At 40.8% G+C, this 15,577-nt stretch overlaps 2 protein-coding genes across 3 annotated transcripts in view; both read left to right on the forward strand.

The window, feature by feature from the left end:
* SLC22A4 (solute carrier family 22 member 4) overlaps window positions 1-13,956 on the forward strand; it is a 54,145-nt gene extending 40,189 nt beyond the window's left edge. Inside the window, exon 10 of one of the 2 annotated variants that reach the window (XM_019799001.2) lies at window positions 13,901-13,956. In XM_019799001.2, the coding sequence (XP_019654560.1) occupies window positions 13,901-13,934 (34 nt within the window). In that variant the 3' untranslated portion in view covers window positions 13,935-13,956. Of the gene's footprint in view, window positions 1-1,580; window positions 2,948-13,900 lie in introns of those variants that run through there. The other variant, XM_002912953.4, reaches the window with a different exon arrangement.
* Window positions 13,957-15,269: 1,313 nt separating this feature from the next.
* The window catches only part of SLC22A5 (solute carrier family 22 member 5), a 25,750-nt gene continuing 25,442 nt past the window's right edge, over window positions 15,270-15,577 (forward strand). The window contains exon 1 of the mRNA XM_034655992.1: window positions 15,270-15,558. The gene's annotated coding sequence lies outside the window, so the exon portion shown is untranslated. The remainder of the gene's footprint in view (window positions 15,559-15,577) is intronic.

Genomic DNA, 15,577 nt, shown 5'->3' on the forward strand with positions numbered 1-15,577 from the left:
GCCAGGGGGGAAATTTTCAGGGGGGAAACATTTGCAACACGCAATATACCTATAGAGCTAATACAGCTAATATACACGAAACTCTCAGCAGTCAGTGGGAAAAAGACAGACAACTCAGTAGGAAAACTGGCAAAGGTCATCAATAAGCGGTTGACATAAAAGGACATTTCAGTGGCAGGTATATACACAAGAAACAATACTTGTCCACATTAATAAAGAAAAACAAAATAAAACAATTTAATATCTTTTTTTTTTTTTTTTGCCTATGAGATTGTATGAGAGTTTTTCTTCCTGATACCCACCGCTTCTGACACCAACCAGGTGTCCCACAATTTCATTCAATTCCAGCACTAACCATCAGAGTTTGCATCAGGATCCATAGGTTTAAGCTTAGTCCCATAGGACTGCCCTTCCTTCAGATGCCAGTGGTAAATATCAGGTCCCCAGGTTATCCACACTTCTGTCCAACTTGATTTCAAAGTCTGGTGTTTCCACAACCTCCCCTCCCCCAACTCAAGTTCTGCAATTTGGCAGAATGACTCACAGAACTCAGATAACAGTTTACTTACCATTTCAGATTTATTATAAAGGATGCCTATGAACAGCCAGATGAAGAGATACAAAGGGTGAGGTCCAGAGGGGTCCAGAGTGCAGGAGTTTCTGTCCCCTGTGCAGTTGGGGAACCCCACCATCCTCACACACGGATGTGATCACCAATTCAGAAGCTCTCTGAACCTCAGTGTTCAGGGGGTTTTATGGAGGTTTTATCACGTAGGCATGATCAATAACTAATCCAACCTCTAGCCCCTCACCCCTCCTCGGACATTGGAAGATGGGGCTGAAAGTTCCAGGCTTCTAATCAAGTCCTGGTCTTTCTGGCGACCAGCCTCCATGCCAGAGTTATCAAAGGACCCCCCAAGAGTTGCCTCATTAGAACAAAAGACAAGATGCTCCTATGACCCCTATCACTCAGGAAATAACAAAGGATTTAGGAGCTCTGAGTCAGGAACGGGGACAAAAATCGAATATCTTTCTACAGTATCACAGAGTGGCAAACAATGAAAGATGAGTGGATTTGTAGGAGAAGTTGAGATTCTCGAGTGAAACTGCCTGGCTTCAAATCCCAGATCTAGTGTATGAATTTGGGAAAATTGCTTAAACTAAAGGATTCACTAAACCTCAGGATTCACATTTGTTATATGGGAATAGTTCATATGGCTTTCATGAGGTTCTGTAAGAGAACGCATCTTTAGTACCTGGCCACGAAGAACACAAGCCTATATATGAGTGGATCATTCTGATCCCTGACAAACATGTGCAGCGAAGTCTGCACCAAAAGTTGTTTTCTTCTAATGACGTGACTATTTCAGTATCAACTGTAGCTTGCTAAGGACTTCATGTTTACCACGCCATGCTTTCCTCAGGGAAACTGTAGATTTAGAGAATACAAGCTCTAGACCCCTGAGCTATTACTAGAGTTCTGTTCATTGACTGGACAAATGTTTTTCTGTATCGGTCTGGCATTTTGAGGAAGAGAGTCTTGAATATTTAATTTTCTTTAGCATCTATTTTATTTTCAGATTCAGGTTTAGGAAAAAACCAAGAGATTCAGTGGAGAAGGAAGAAAATCCCAAAGTCCTAATAACTTCATTTTGATAAAATGTCCACCCCATTTCGTGACCTGAAGACCAGATGCATAAGACTCTATGAGAAAACCAAAGCCTTTCCTGAGGAACTGGACCAAGCCTGAAAATGAACACTTAGATGACTCTGCTATTGGGAAATGCTTGTCATTGAGCACATTCTGGGCCACTCTTCCAGATGATCTCCTTATTTTAAAACAAACCATTTCTAGAGAGTCCATCTTGCTAATGAATTCAATGAAATGGGTTCATAAGATTTTTTGAAAATGTGTTGGTCAAGGACTGGTAAATCCATACAAAGATTAACACTCATTTCCAAACATACAAATACTATTCAAATAAAAAGACCGTTATTGTATTAACACAACTATCAGGTGACAACAGTATGTGTGTGTGTATGTGTATCAGTGAACCAGCCCAATCAAAATTATAGCCGTGTTTGAAGTGAACTCATATACTGCTGTAACTAAATGATTAGATGCAGTATTCTATCCAGAAAATGTTATACCATCCTTTGAGGGAAATTGATGGCAGATATTAATAGTTTACAAGTGAAATGCTGCAGGAGATCAAGTAGCCGGGGTCATATGACCTGTTGGCCTTTAAGAAGGGAACCCAGACAGTTCCCTGCTACAATTTCAGCGGCTCTAACTCACGGCCTTCTGATGGGTCCATTTTCGTTGTGATCTTTTTGAGCATGTGTTTAAACTTTCTGTTTCTTTAGAGCGGCTGAAGAGGTATTTTGCTGGTAAACACAGAATCAGGAGAACCACAAACCAGTTAGGGCAGTAAAGACGGTGTGCATGCCCCACAGCCAAGAGCTACCGACCCCCAGGAAGAAGGCCATCTAAGCCAACAATCTGGAGAGACTTTTCAAACAGTTCTTTCCATTAATAGATTCCTTCCTAAGCATGGTCTGCAGCTGCAAGTCTCTTCAACCAGGGGTGCACCTGGTTCCAGTTCCACGAGTGAGCCGGGGGGAAAAATCGAGGCCACTGCTGGGGTCACATATTATCAGCTCAGGAGAGAAAGACCAGGTCTCTGTCTCAGCATGTTTTGGGCATGCTGAGATGACAACAGAGCTGGAGGTTACTCCTGGAGACCTGGGCAGCAGGCTTTCATTGAAAGTGGCCTCTCTGACCGCAGCACAGTGGTAAGCTCTGGACCCTTTCCTATGCCCAGCGCCATGCTGCGTGCGTAAAAACAGGTAGCCGCTGGTTTTCAATATGATGCTTGATGGCATCAGCCCCAAAAAACAATTATCCCCAAATGTAAATTTTCACTATTTTTTTAGAGGAAACTTGGATGTAACATTTTTGATAAATAGTTCTTTTTATTTCAAGTTCCTTATCTTGCACTTTTCTGATTAATCGCCAGTTTTTTCTATTGCCATATTTCTAACATGTATTTTATATCCCCCTGACACACCGATCCTACCTTTTGATTGTTACTTTAAAATCCATCAGGGTATCCTAGAATAATTTATGTTTTGTCATTGGAGATGCAGATGCATAGCTTCACCCATCCAGCACTTTTCTCCCCTGTGGAGGCCACCTATCTGGATCACTTTCCCACCCACCTTGCTGAGCACTGGGCAGCCTGTCCCACAGACAGCAGGTCATGTTGCTCCCAAGAAGCTCTCCTTGAACTTCCTTCCCACTGGCATTGGCTGTTCCCTCCTCTGTGCTCTTCAGGTACTTGTTAACCCTCACTGAGTTGGTCTCTTGTTGCCCCCCACCCCCCAGCTTCTGGGAGGCTAGGGACCTTACCTTGTTTCTCTTTTTATCCTTCATAGATCCGTTTAGCATAGTGATTTCTTGCATTTGACAAGCATTGATACATATTTTATTTATCAAATAATGTTTGTTTGATACATAGACATTAAAAATTTTAAGTGCCTATAGACAAAATGCTCTTAAAGCTTTTTCTAAATATAAAAAGTAAGGATGTGACAATTGCTTTTTACTGCTGTTTGTACAGGTGCTTTATATTTTAAAATAGTAAGAGATGGCTTTTTAAAATCTATTTCTATAAGGGCAACAAGGACACAGATGATTATCTCTTGGGTAGTTCGAAGACCAAGTAGATCAACACATGCCAAAAGAGCATTTGGTTAAATTCAAGATACAGTCCTGATTTTTAAAAACTGCTTTTAAAGTTAGGGCTCCAAGGCAACATCCTGCACTCGCTAATGAATAGCAGTCTCAGACTGGCAGCCAATCTCCCACTGCGTGTTCTAGAAGCTAATGTCTTGCCTGGATTCTGTTAGCTTCTGAACCAGTCCCTCCTTCTTAATTCTACTCCTGCCCTCCTGGAGTCTATCCTCAGCACAGCAGCCTGAATTACCTAAATGAGACCATGTCACTTTTCCACTCAAAACCTTCCAATAACTTCCCATCTCAGGTGCGCTTCCCCTCCACTTTTATGGTCTCACAGCACATGCTTTTATTTATATGAGTTACATCCCACTTCAGGTTTTTGAAAAGTTAAAGTCTTCACAATAGTCTATACATAGGATGATCACCTGTCCTAGTTTTCCCAGGACAGTCACAGTTTCAATCTATGGGCCTAGGGTGATTATTAATAACCCCCCACACAAACTTTCACTCTAAAAATGTCCCAATTTGGATGACAAGTTATATATGCTCACCAATTATAGGGTCCTGCTGTGTGTCCCCAAATGTCCTTGCTCAAATGTCACCTGCTTGATAAATACTTACCTGACCACCCAATTTTAAATTGTATCTTGTTCTCTCTATCCTACTCACCTGTCCCTGGTTCATTTTTCTCCATAGTTTTTCTTACCCTCTAACATCCTAATTTACCTCTTCATTTTTTTTTTAAATGTCCTTCTTCCTCATGGAGCTTACATTCCATCCTTAGCAGTTAGAAGTGTGCTTGGCACATAGTCAATGCTTGATAAATATTTGTTTAAAAATGAGTAAATATATTATTATAATCATTATTATAGTTAAATTGGCAAAGTAATTATTAATTTTCAAACAAGAAAACATTGGCCAATAAACATACCAAAAAAGTGTTCTGGGTCACCTGGGTGGCTCAAATGGTTAAGTGTCCAACTCTTCTTTTTTTAAAAAGTTTTAGAGAGAGAGAGTGCACACAAGTGGGGGGAGGGACAGAGGGAGCAGGGAGCCTGATGTGGGCTCCATCTTAGGACCCATGAGACCATGACTTGAGCTGAAAGCAAGACTCTAAAGCTTAACTGATTCGGCCACCCAGGTGCCCCGAGTGTCCGATTCTTGGTCTCAGCTCAGGTCTTGATATCAGGGTCATAAGTTCAAGCCCCATGTTGGGCTCCAAGCTAGGCATGGAGCCTACTTTAAAAAGAAAAATGTTCTGCTTCACAAGCAATTGAAAAGAATACTAATTGGTATGACAACATGATGCCATTTTCGAATTAACAAAGATTACAAAATGATGGCATTCAGTAATAATGAGAGTATGATGAGATACATTTTCATATTCTTCTGATGGGAGTGTAAATTGGATTATTTTTTCTGGAAAAGAAATTGGCAAAGTATTTCCAGAGCCCTAAAATGCTTCGATTTTTCCCCCTTTTCTTTCTTTCTTTCTTTCTTTCTTTCTTTCTTTCTTTCTTTCTTTCTTTCTTTCTTTTTTAGAGAGAGACAGCATGCACGTGCAAGTGGGTGTGGGGGTGGGGTAGGGAGGAGGGGTAGAGAGAGAAGGAGAGAGAGATTCTTAAGCAGGCTCCATGCCCAGCGCAGAGCCTGATGCAGGGCTCAGTCTCACAACTCTGAGAACATGACCTGAGCTGAAATCAAGAGGCAGATGCTTAACCAACTGAGTCACCCAGGCACTCCAGAAATAGTCGGATTTAAAAATGGGCAAAAAATTTGAATAAAAAGTTCTCCAAAGAAGATACACAATGGCCAGCAAGTGTATGAAATGATGCTCAACATCACTAATCATTAGAGAATGTCAAACCAAAACCATGAGACACCACCTCACACCCATTAGGATGGCTGCTATAAAAGGAGCAGAAAACAAACATGGACAAGGATGTGGAGAAACTGGACTACTTATGCACTGCTGGTGGGTGTGTGAAATGGCGCAGTCACTATGGAAAACAATATGGAGGTTCCTCAAAAAAATTAAAAATAGAATTACAATATGATTCAGCAGTCCTACTTCTGGGTATATATCCAAAATAGTTCAAAGCAGTATCTCAAAGAGCTATTTGCACACTCATGTTCATCACAGTATTAATCACAATCGCTAAGAGCAGGAAGCAACCCAAAGTTCATCAACAGGTGAACGGATAAAGAAAATGTGGTGTACATGTACAATGCAACATTATGTAGTCTTAAAAAAAAAAAAAAAGGAAATCCTGTTGCATGCTCTAACATGAATGAGCCTCAAGGACACTGTGCTAAGTGAAATAAGCCAGTCACGAAAGGACACGTACTGTATGATTCCACTCACATGAAGCACTTAAAATTAGTGTGGTTAGTGGGTCTCAGTTTTGCAAGATGAAGAAGTTCTAGAGATCTGTGCATAACAATGTGAATACTACTGAATACTACATCATACTGCTGCACTATGCGCTTACAAGAGGTTACGATGGCAAAATTGCATGTTATGTGTTTTTTTTATCCCAACAAAAAAAGGCTGTGTGGGAATAGTTAAATAAATAAATAATGGTGTGCTCTTCTGAAAGAATATTATTCAGCCTTTAAAAACGGTATTTAAGAATTTTTGTTAAAGTTTTATTTTTTTAAGTAATCTCTACACCCAATATGGGGCTCGAACTCATGACCCCAAGACCAAGAGTCACATGCTATCCCAACTGAGCCAGCCAGGTGCTCCTAAGAATTGTTTTTAATAATATGATAAAATACTTATGATATAATGCAAGCATTAAAAAACCATATATAATAGTATTAACTAAATAATGAATGCATGCATGAATAAACTATGTCTAAAACACATGAAAAAACAACTAGAAGGTAAGATCTCAAGGTATTAACAGTAGGTATGTTTGGATGGGGGACTCTGTTTTGGGTTCTTTTTTGTAGTTTTCCGTACTTCACAAATGTTTCACAAAATATATTACTTCTAGAACCATAAAGAAGTTAAAAAATAAAAACTTATTAAGTGTCAACTAAGTGTGAGGTCTCGGGAAGCAAAGATGAAGAACATGAAGAATGCAAAATTCTTGCTTGCAGTGAGCTCAGCGTAGCCAGATGATAAATTCCTGTCTGTATGGCCTCGGCAGCTAGCCCAGTGCCCCGACCTGGGGCTGAGCTCCGTGGAGCTGAAACCCCGGTCAAAGTCATTTTCTCCCATCCAGACCTGCGCAGTTTTAGATCTCTCTCTGAGCAGCAGTCACGTCTCCCCTGATGTGTTTTACCAAGCCACACTCACTCTTGTGAAGAGAATTACCTTATCGCTGAGGTTATATTTAACAGATTATAAAAAACAGATTATAAAATGGATTATAAATAATTGTGAGGATTTGAGCTATCAATGCCTCTATGTTGGCACAGAAAAGTCTTAAACCTGAGTGTGAGAACCTTAAGGACTCCTTTATCAAACACTGCAAATATGACCCTCCTTGTCACTCTGATTCTAACTTGCCTCTGTGCTCTCCGTCCCTGCAAAGCCCACCACCTCACCCTCCCACTGTTGCCTTCCCCACTGCTGTGTTCCACTGTGGACAAACACCTGTGGTCCTTCAAGTAAATCCCTGGGTGCTTTTTCCACACCTCTCCTGACAGAGACCTGGCTGCCCCCTGAGCACCCCACTTCCCCCCAGGTCCTGTCTCAACCGGAGGCTATTTACTTCCCCCTTCCTGTGAACTTCAGAGCCAGGTAAGTTCTTAGCATTTTCCCAGTTGCCCACTGCCAGTTCCAAACCACAACTCCTTCACCTTCACATATACGAAATACTTCCTTCAAGGATTATGCTGTACCCTTCCCGGTGCTGTTTCCAACAATCTGCCCAGTTGCTTATCCACATTCTATGAGCTCTCTGGAACCCAGCCTCAGGTATTGATGACTTTTGTGCTCAGGAGCATGAGTAATCACACACCTCAGTCTCAGTGTACTTAACCTTTACCTGTACTTCAGTTCTTCCCTGCCCACGACACACCCTGGACCCTGTCTACCTCATTCCAGTACCTTTTGGGTTCCTCAGAACCCTTTAGCTCTGACCTTGGCACGGTTGGTTCCTTTTCCTTCTACTTTGTACTTCGTGATCCCCTCAATTCACACCCCCTACCCTGGTCCTTTTGTTTATTCATCTTGCAAAATCTAAACCCCAAATAAGTCAAACTATTTTCCTCTTCACTCCCAATCCAAGCTGCTGAATTAAGATATAGGAGAGGTGAGGTCTTTTATAGGCTGGAGGAACATGTGGGTTGAGAAAGGGACAAGCAGGTTGAGGGGCTAGCTGTGATTGGAAATGTCAGTGTGTAGAGATCCCAGTTCACACGATTGTGTGATTTTCTCCAGTGTCCCGGGTAGGAGTAAGATGCACGCATGGTTGGATTTGGGGGTGGCAGTGCAGGGGGACAGAATGTCAGGACAATGGGGGAACTGAGATTGACTAAAGCAAAGGACCATCGTATTTTGAAGTGGAAACAACTTCTGTTGTCCTAGTATGCTGTGCCTATCTGCTTTTGTTTTCTTTATTTGGGGTATATGAGAACCTGGCACAGTGTTAAGACCCAGAGTGTTCAAAGGAAGAGACCGTCGATCACCCCACGGTGGCAGAATCTGTGACATCTCTCCTGGACTATTCACCAAAGACGTGACTGTGTTGATACGAGACCTGAGGAGACTGAAGGCAGTCACTCGGGAGGGGCCAAGGGCTAGATTTTATTTTTTAGCATCATGAGATGTAGCATTAATAATTAAGAGTGTAGGCTCAGAGGCAGACCAGAGTTCTACTTTGGACCTGCCACATACTAACTATAGCAACTGGGAAAAGTAACTTCTCTTCAGTTTCTTTGTCTGTAAAGTGAGGACAATAAGAATATCTATCTCGTAGAGATGTTGTGAGGACTAAATGATGCCATGGGCTATTGTTAGAATTATTGTTGTAATGATACAATAGCAGAGAGGATGGATGCTTGACCAGGACTAATTTCTACCCTAACCTGGCATCTAGTTCAAAAGATTAAGATCATCAGTAACTTAGATTATCCAAATCCAACTCAGTCAAAGCCTCCTGATATCTTCCTATGGAATCTTACTCTAATATGACACATATCCCATCGTATCTCATAAGGAGACCTATATGTTCCTGTTCATCTTTTCTGTTAGGGATCTCGTCCAGACCCGTGGTTTTAAATACCATCCAGACCTGTGGCTTTAAATACCATCCATATGCAAATAACTCTCTAATTTATATCTCATTCTGACCTCCCCTATGAACTTCCTACTTACATATCCAACTATCTCCAAACTCGTGCTGAAATGTAAGTTTACAATATTAATATACTTAAATGTAAGTTCATTTTCATAGTTAAAATAAAACTCTTGCACAGGCAACAAAAGAAAAAATAGATAAATTGGACTACACCAAAACTTAAAACTCTTGTGCATAAAAGGACATGATCAACAGAGTGAAAAGACAACCATGGAATGGGAGAAAATATCTGGAAGTCATATATCTGATGAGCAGTAAATATCCAGAATATAGAAAGAACTCCTACAACTCAACAACAACAGAAATAAACAGCACAATATAAAAATGGGCAAAGGACTTCATAGACATTTCTCCAAAGAGAAGACGCAAATGGTAATAAGTGCGCAACATAATGCCCAACAGCACTAGTCTTCCAGTAAATACAAATCATAACCACAATAAGATATCCTACCCGTTAGGATGGCTATGATTTTAGGAAAAAATAAGTGTTGGTGAGGATGTGTAAAAACTGGAAATCTTGTGTGCCGTTGGTGGGAATGTAAAATGCTGCAGTCCCTATCGAAAACAGCATGGGCGGTTCCTCAAACAATTAAAACTCACATTGCCATTGGATCCACGCAGTCCCGCTTCTTGGTATATACATAATGGAACTGAAAGCAGGGACTCAAAGAGATATTTATGTACTTATGTTCAGATAGCAACATAATTCATGGTAGCCGAAAGATGGATGCGACCCACGTGTCTATTGACAGATGAATGAAAGAACAAACTGCGGTATATACCTCCAGTGGAATATTCTTCAACCTTTCAAAGAAAGAAAATTCTGACGCATGCTCCAGCACAGGTGAACCTTGAGGACTCTATGCTTAATGAAACAAGCTGGTCACAAAAGGACAAATACTGTATGATTCCAGTTACATGAGGTATCTAGAGTGTTCCAATAAAGTAGAAGGATGGTTGCTAGGGGCTGGGGGGAGAGGAGGATGGAGTTACTGTTTAATGGGGACAGAGATTCAGTTTTGCAACATCAAAGGAGTTCTGGAGATGGATGGTGGTGATGGTTGTACAATGAAATAATGTACTTAATGCCATTCACCTGTACTCTTGAAAATGGTTAGGATGATAAATTTTAGGTCTTGTGCATTTTACCACAATAAAAAAAGTTTAAATTAAAAGGAAGTAGAATTCTTAATTTTCTATGCCCCCACCCCACCCAAATTCCTCGTTCTAAAAACTGGCGCCAAATTGCTTAGGCCAAAAACCCAGGATTCATTCTTCATTTCCTTCCCTCCTGCCTATATCCAATAATAAGTCATATCAGCTTTTGCTTCCGAAATGTATTCTGAATTCATCCACTCATCTCTTCTGCGCATACTGCTGTGCTTCAAGCTGTCATATGCTCTGGTCCGTGATGCTGTAATAGCTTCCTAACCAGTTGACTTGTTTTCATTCCCTTCCTCTCCACTCAATTCTCATAGCAGCCAGAGTGCTCTGTTTAGGGTAGAAATCACACCTTAACATTTCTGTACTTAAAAATACTCTGATAGTTTCTCACCGCCCCTGGAATAAAACTCAAACTCCTTGCCACTGTTTAAAGAGCGCTCGATGATCTGGTGTCCTGCCAACATCTCTGACCTTATGTCCCATCACTATTCACTTTGATCACTGTGTTCCAGTCACGCTGGTCTTCACTCTGTTGTTCCAACACCCCAAGCATATGCCCTTTCCTTGCAGACTTTGCATTTGCTGCTCCTCTGCTTGGGACACCCTCTTCTCTCGTCTTCACATGATAGGTTCCTTCTGATTGCTTGCGTCTCTGCTTAGCTATTGCCTTCTCAGAATAAGTACTCATTTACCATCCGATGGAAGGTAGCCACCCACTGATTGTCATGCTTTATACCATCATCCTCTTTTATCTCTCCTTGGCACTTACCATTATAGAAATGCGTATTGTTGTCACAAGTTTATCATTAGCTTCACCACCCTCCAACTAAAATGTGAGCTCCGTGAAAATGGATATATTGTTTGTTTCTTCACTTCCCAGAACGCTGTTGGGCACATAACTTCCTAGTCAAATATTTGCTGACTAAAGGAAGAAGTAAATAACATTAATGACCCAATTTTCCTTCTGTGTCTTTCTCTCTCTCTCACACACACACACACACACAGAGAGAGAGAGAGAGAGAGAGAGAGAGAGAGAGAGAGAGAAGCCTTTTGGGAAGGGATATCTGGGTAACTCATTCAGTTAAGCTTCCTCTTGATTTTGGCTCAGGTCATCATCTCAAGGTTGTGAGATCAAGCCCTAGGTTGGCTCTGTGCTGGGTGTGGAGGCTGCTTAAGATTCTCTGACTCCCTCTGCTGCTCCCCCTACTTGTGGGCTCACATGAGCTCTCTTCCAAAAAAAAAAAAAAAAAAAAAAAAAAAAAACCACCTTTTGTATAAACTGCTATTTCTAACATTTAGACATCCCCAGTGTCTTTTCTATCTATTCTAGAACGTGGTAACCGGTCTTTAAAATGTAAGCAGCATATCTGACACTCCATTTTATGTAGGTATACCCTGAAGGAACAAGTTTACGTTCCTGCTCTGGCCCAAAGGTTAGCAAAGTGTAGTTATCTATATGGAATTTTAAAATTGTCCTGTAATTCTTAAAACCCAATTGTAGGCTTTCATATTGGAAATTACACTCATTCAAAGTAAAAGTCTGGACGTTGAGGTCTTCAAAAAATTGTTCAGGGTATTTCATCACATACTTTCTCTAGTCTAAAGAATGTTTCAAGGTCCATTTTTTTCATGGTTAGTTCTCTATCTGTCTAGGCCAAAGTAGACTGGGCTTAAAAGGCAGGACCATATAGCAGCACAAATGTGATTTCTCTGGCCCTTCTACCCATGCAACCCCAATCTCCTTCAAAGTCAAACTTCTAACCACAGCTGGGCTTATGAATATAGATCATTCTGTCATTCCCGCTGTGCGGCATTCCCACTGACAGCTGAAGTCCTGCTATGCCAAGTTTGACTGCAGCTGCTCTTGTGGCCCAACATGCTGACATGCATGGGTAATGACATGCCACTTGGGATGTTGTCTGATGAGGTGGATAGACTCCTGTTCTTCCACTCTTGGGTCACACTCTGATGTTCTGAGACCAAGGCAAATGGAGTATCACAGAGATCTTGGCAAAAATAGCTTTTTCAGATTTTACTCAAAGTGCTCTTTCCCTAAAATCTGTACATAATCTATAGAATCCACAGCAGACCTGGGCAGACCCTCTGAATCATCCTTTACTCTTATGCTGAAGCCAGGACCTCCTCCTCTCTCTTTTCCCAAAGGAGGAGTTCTTTCTTTGGAGGCTTCCGCTTCTCCAGGCAAGAAAGTGTTGACTGCTTCAGCCCACATAACGATAAACATGTCCAAATCTATGGCGAACACATAGTTCCTAAGGTGCTTCTTTAGAGTTAATAATCAAAGTAAAAATAATAACTATAGCTAATATTTCTTTCACACTTAACATGTGCTAGGCACAGAGCTAACCACTACCTTCTGGGAAATTGAGGAAGTTTAAAAAGTTTAAAAACTTGCCCAACCTTACAAGCCAGGACTTGAAGGAGTCGGCAATTGAATGTTGACAGCTATGCTCAGAGGCTATGCTCTTAATCAATACACTGTATTGTCTCTTATCCTAGAAGTAATTATAAGGTTTATAAAATTCTACCCTGTTGAATAGAAGGCAAAACAAATCAAGGAGCTATAAATGTTTATTCTTCCTTATTTTAATTCAACATAGTGTTTAATAATCTGTGTATTAGTTATTTATTGCTGTGTAACAAATCACTTCAAAATGTAGCCACTTGAAACAACAAATATTTACTACCTCTCTCAGAGCGTCAGAAATCTGAGAGCCTCTTAGCTGAGTGGTTCTGGTTCAGGGCCTCTCATGAGGTTGCGGTCAAGCTGTTGGCTATAGGCATGCAGTCATCTGAAGACTCAACTGGTGCCTGGCTGGCTTCGTAGTAGAACATGCGACTCTTGATCTCAGGGTCGTGAGTTCACGACCCACGGTGGATGTAGAGATTACTTTAAAATCTTAAAAAAGAGAGAGAGAGAGACTCAACAGATGCAGAAGTTGTCGCTAACAAGCTCACTCACATGGGGGACAGAGGGCCGCAGTTCCCCATTGGTTGCTGACAGTAGCCTTCATCCCTCCTCACCACTTGGGCCTGTTAAAGAGCTACTTACTACATTACAACTTGATTGTCCAAAAGAAAGAGAGAGGGGGGAGGGGAGAGTGAAGAAACAAAGAAACACTGAAGATAGAAATCTTGTAAAACATAGTCACTAAAGTGATGAAACATCACTTCTACTCTTTGCTACTGGTCACAGAGACCAATCCTGGTAAAAAGTGGGTGGGGACTACGTAGGATATGACTATCAGCAGGCAGGGATCACTGGGTGTCATCTTGGAGACCAGCTGCCATGTCTGCTAGCATTGTAATCCATTTAAACTAGGATTCTAACCCTGAATCTGCTATCTGCGGTGTAAATTAGTTTTACTTTCTGTTATTTATAAAATAGGAACATCCTAAACTCAGAATCTTGAATGTTAGAGGGCCTCAAGTAACTAATTCTCTCAGAGTATAAATTCAATCTGTCTTTTAAAAGAAGCAATTTCAATAATAACAACATTCAGATAGTAATCACTGACCCACCTAGAACTGGAAGATGGGGCTACATACAGGTTGCTCTTTGCTTTGCACACATGGACAAGAGGTTTTTGACCAAAGGTTTGTTTTCTTAAGATCTGCAACTTCTCCTGTAACGTACTGAATTGTTTTTGAACCCTTTCAGGAGTGTTTTCTGCTGTCCAACTGATGTTTCTTAAACGAAGACTTTTTCACATTGTTTGGTCTGGACACAGGTCAGCATTCTTCTCATAGAAGCTTTCGTTTATTTTGAAATATTGAAACAATTTTGAGAATTGATACAAGAAACAAGTTTATTTTCAAGAAGCTTGGTTTTTCTCTTTCAGTTAGTTCCAGAAAACGGCTGTTACTTGAGATAAGATGTTAGAAAGGATTAAGTGTATTTCTGAAAGGCATAGTCAGCCATCTTCTGAGGGCAGGAATATTGAACACTAAGTATAAACAAAATGACTAATACCTGTGTTAACATTTTTATCTTAATTTTTAAAAAATTCTATTACGCTTTAAGGAAATGTTTGTATTTCCCCGCATAAAACATGCTGGCTTGCCCTTCTTTATTTTTATTTTCAATTTAGAATATAATCACTATTAAATAGTGTTTATCCGTAGATCACATTTAAAAATGTACATTAAGTTCTCCATCACTAAGCCGCTGTTATTACAAAAAGGAATATACTTCAATGTTAAATTCAGCAGCCCTCACTCTTAAAGGCTTTATAACAGTGCTGTCCAACAACATAGCCACTAAAGCTACATGTGGCCACCGAGCACTTAAAATGTGGTTAATACAAACTGAAATGTGCTATAAAATACAAGCTAGATTCTTAAGATTGGTGGAAATGAGAAGGATGTAAGACAAATGATTTTTTATATTAGAATGTAAAATATCTCAGTAATTTCTATATTGATTACATGATGAAATGATAATGTTGGACATATTGGATTAAATATATTAACATTAATTTCATCCATCCTTTTTTACTTTTCTTAATATGTAGGGTTGCCAGATAAAAACAGAGGACATCCAGTTACAGCTAAATTTCCTATGTCCCTGCTTATATTTTAATACTATAAAATTATTCCTTGTTGAACTGAAATTCACATTTTAACTGGTTTTTTATATTTTTATTTGCTAAATCTGGTAACTTTATTAATATGACTACTAGAAAAATTTAAATTAACAATTGTATTCTATTGGACAGTGAGGCTTTAGAACTATCTAGTTTTTTGGTTTTTGTTTTTACCAACTATTGAGTTAAATGTGCAGAAATGCCTAATCTGAGAGAAACATTTAATCCTAGACTGGGATCGACAATACTGTTGAAGTTAAATTTTTATGTTTGTTTTAACAAGTTAAAGGCCAACAAAGGGGATTTGTTGCAGACCAAAGTATGGAAAGGGCATTTGGATTAGAATTAAAAGTCAACGCTCCCAGCCTCTCCATTGGGGTAGTTAACGGTTCCGGTTTCAAAATAAACCCTGCCACCCTCACAAGGATGGGCGGTGTCAAGGACAGCTAATTGACAGTGAGACTCTGGGCCAGTCACAGTCTCTCAGCAAAAAGCTGGCGGGGGTGGAGGGACGGTATTTTTAATACTTGAGCCTCGCACCCGGCTTGTCTACACATCCTGTCCCGTGGCTCCGCGCTGGGCCAGCAACCTTGGCCTCAGACACCGGGGGTCCGAGTTTCGCTGCCTTCCTTAGCCGAGCCAGGACTACCGGGGCTGCAAGCTCGAGGCTGGGCTCGCCGAGGGTCGGCCGGAACCACCAGACCCGGGGTCAGCTGCTCCGCGCGAGCCCCAGGTACGCGCGGCGGCCCGGG

The sequence above is a fragment of the Ailuropoda melanoleuca genome, chromosome 3, assembly GCF_002007445.2.
Source record: "Ailuropoda melanoleuca isolate Jingjing chromosome 3, ASM200744v2, whole genome shotgun sequence".
NCBI lineage: Eukaryota > Metazoa > Chordata > Mammalia > Carnivora > Ursidae > Ailuropoda > Ailuropoda melanoleuca.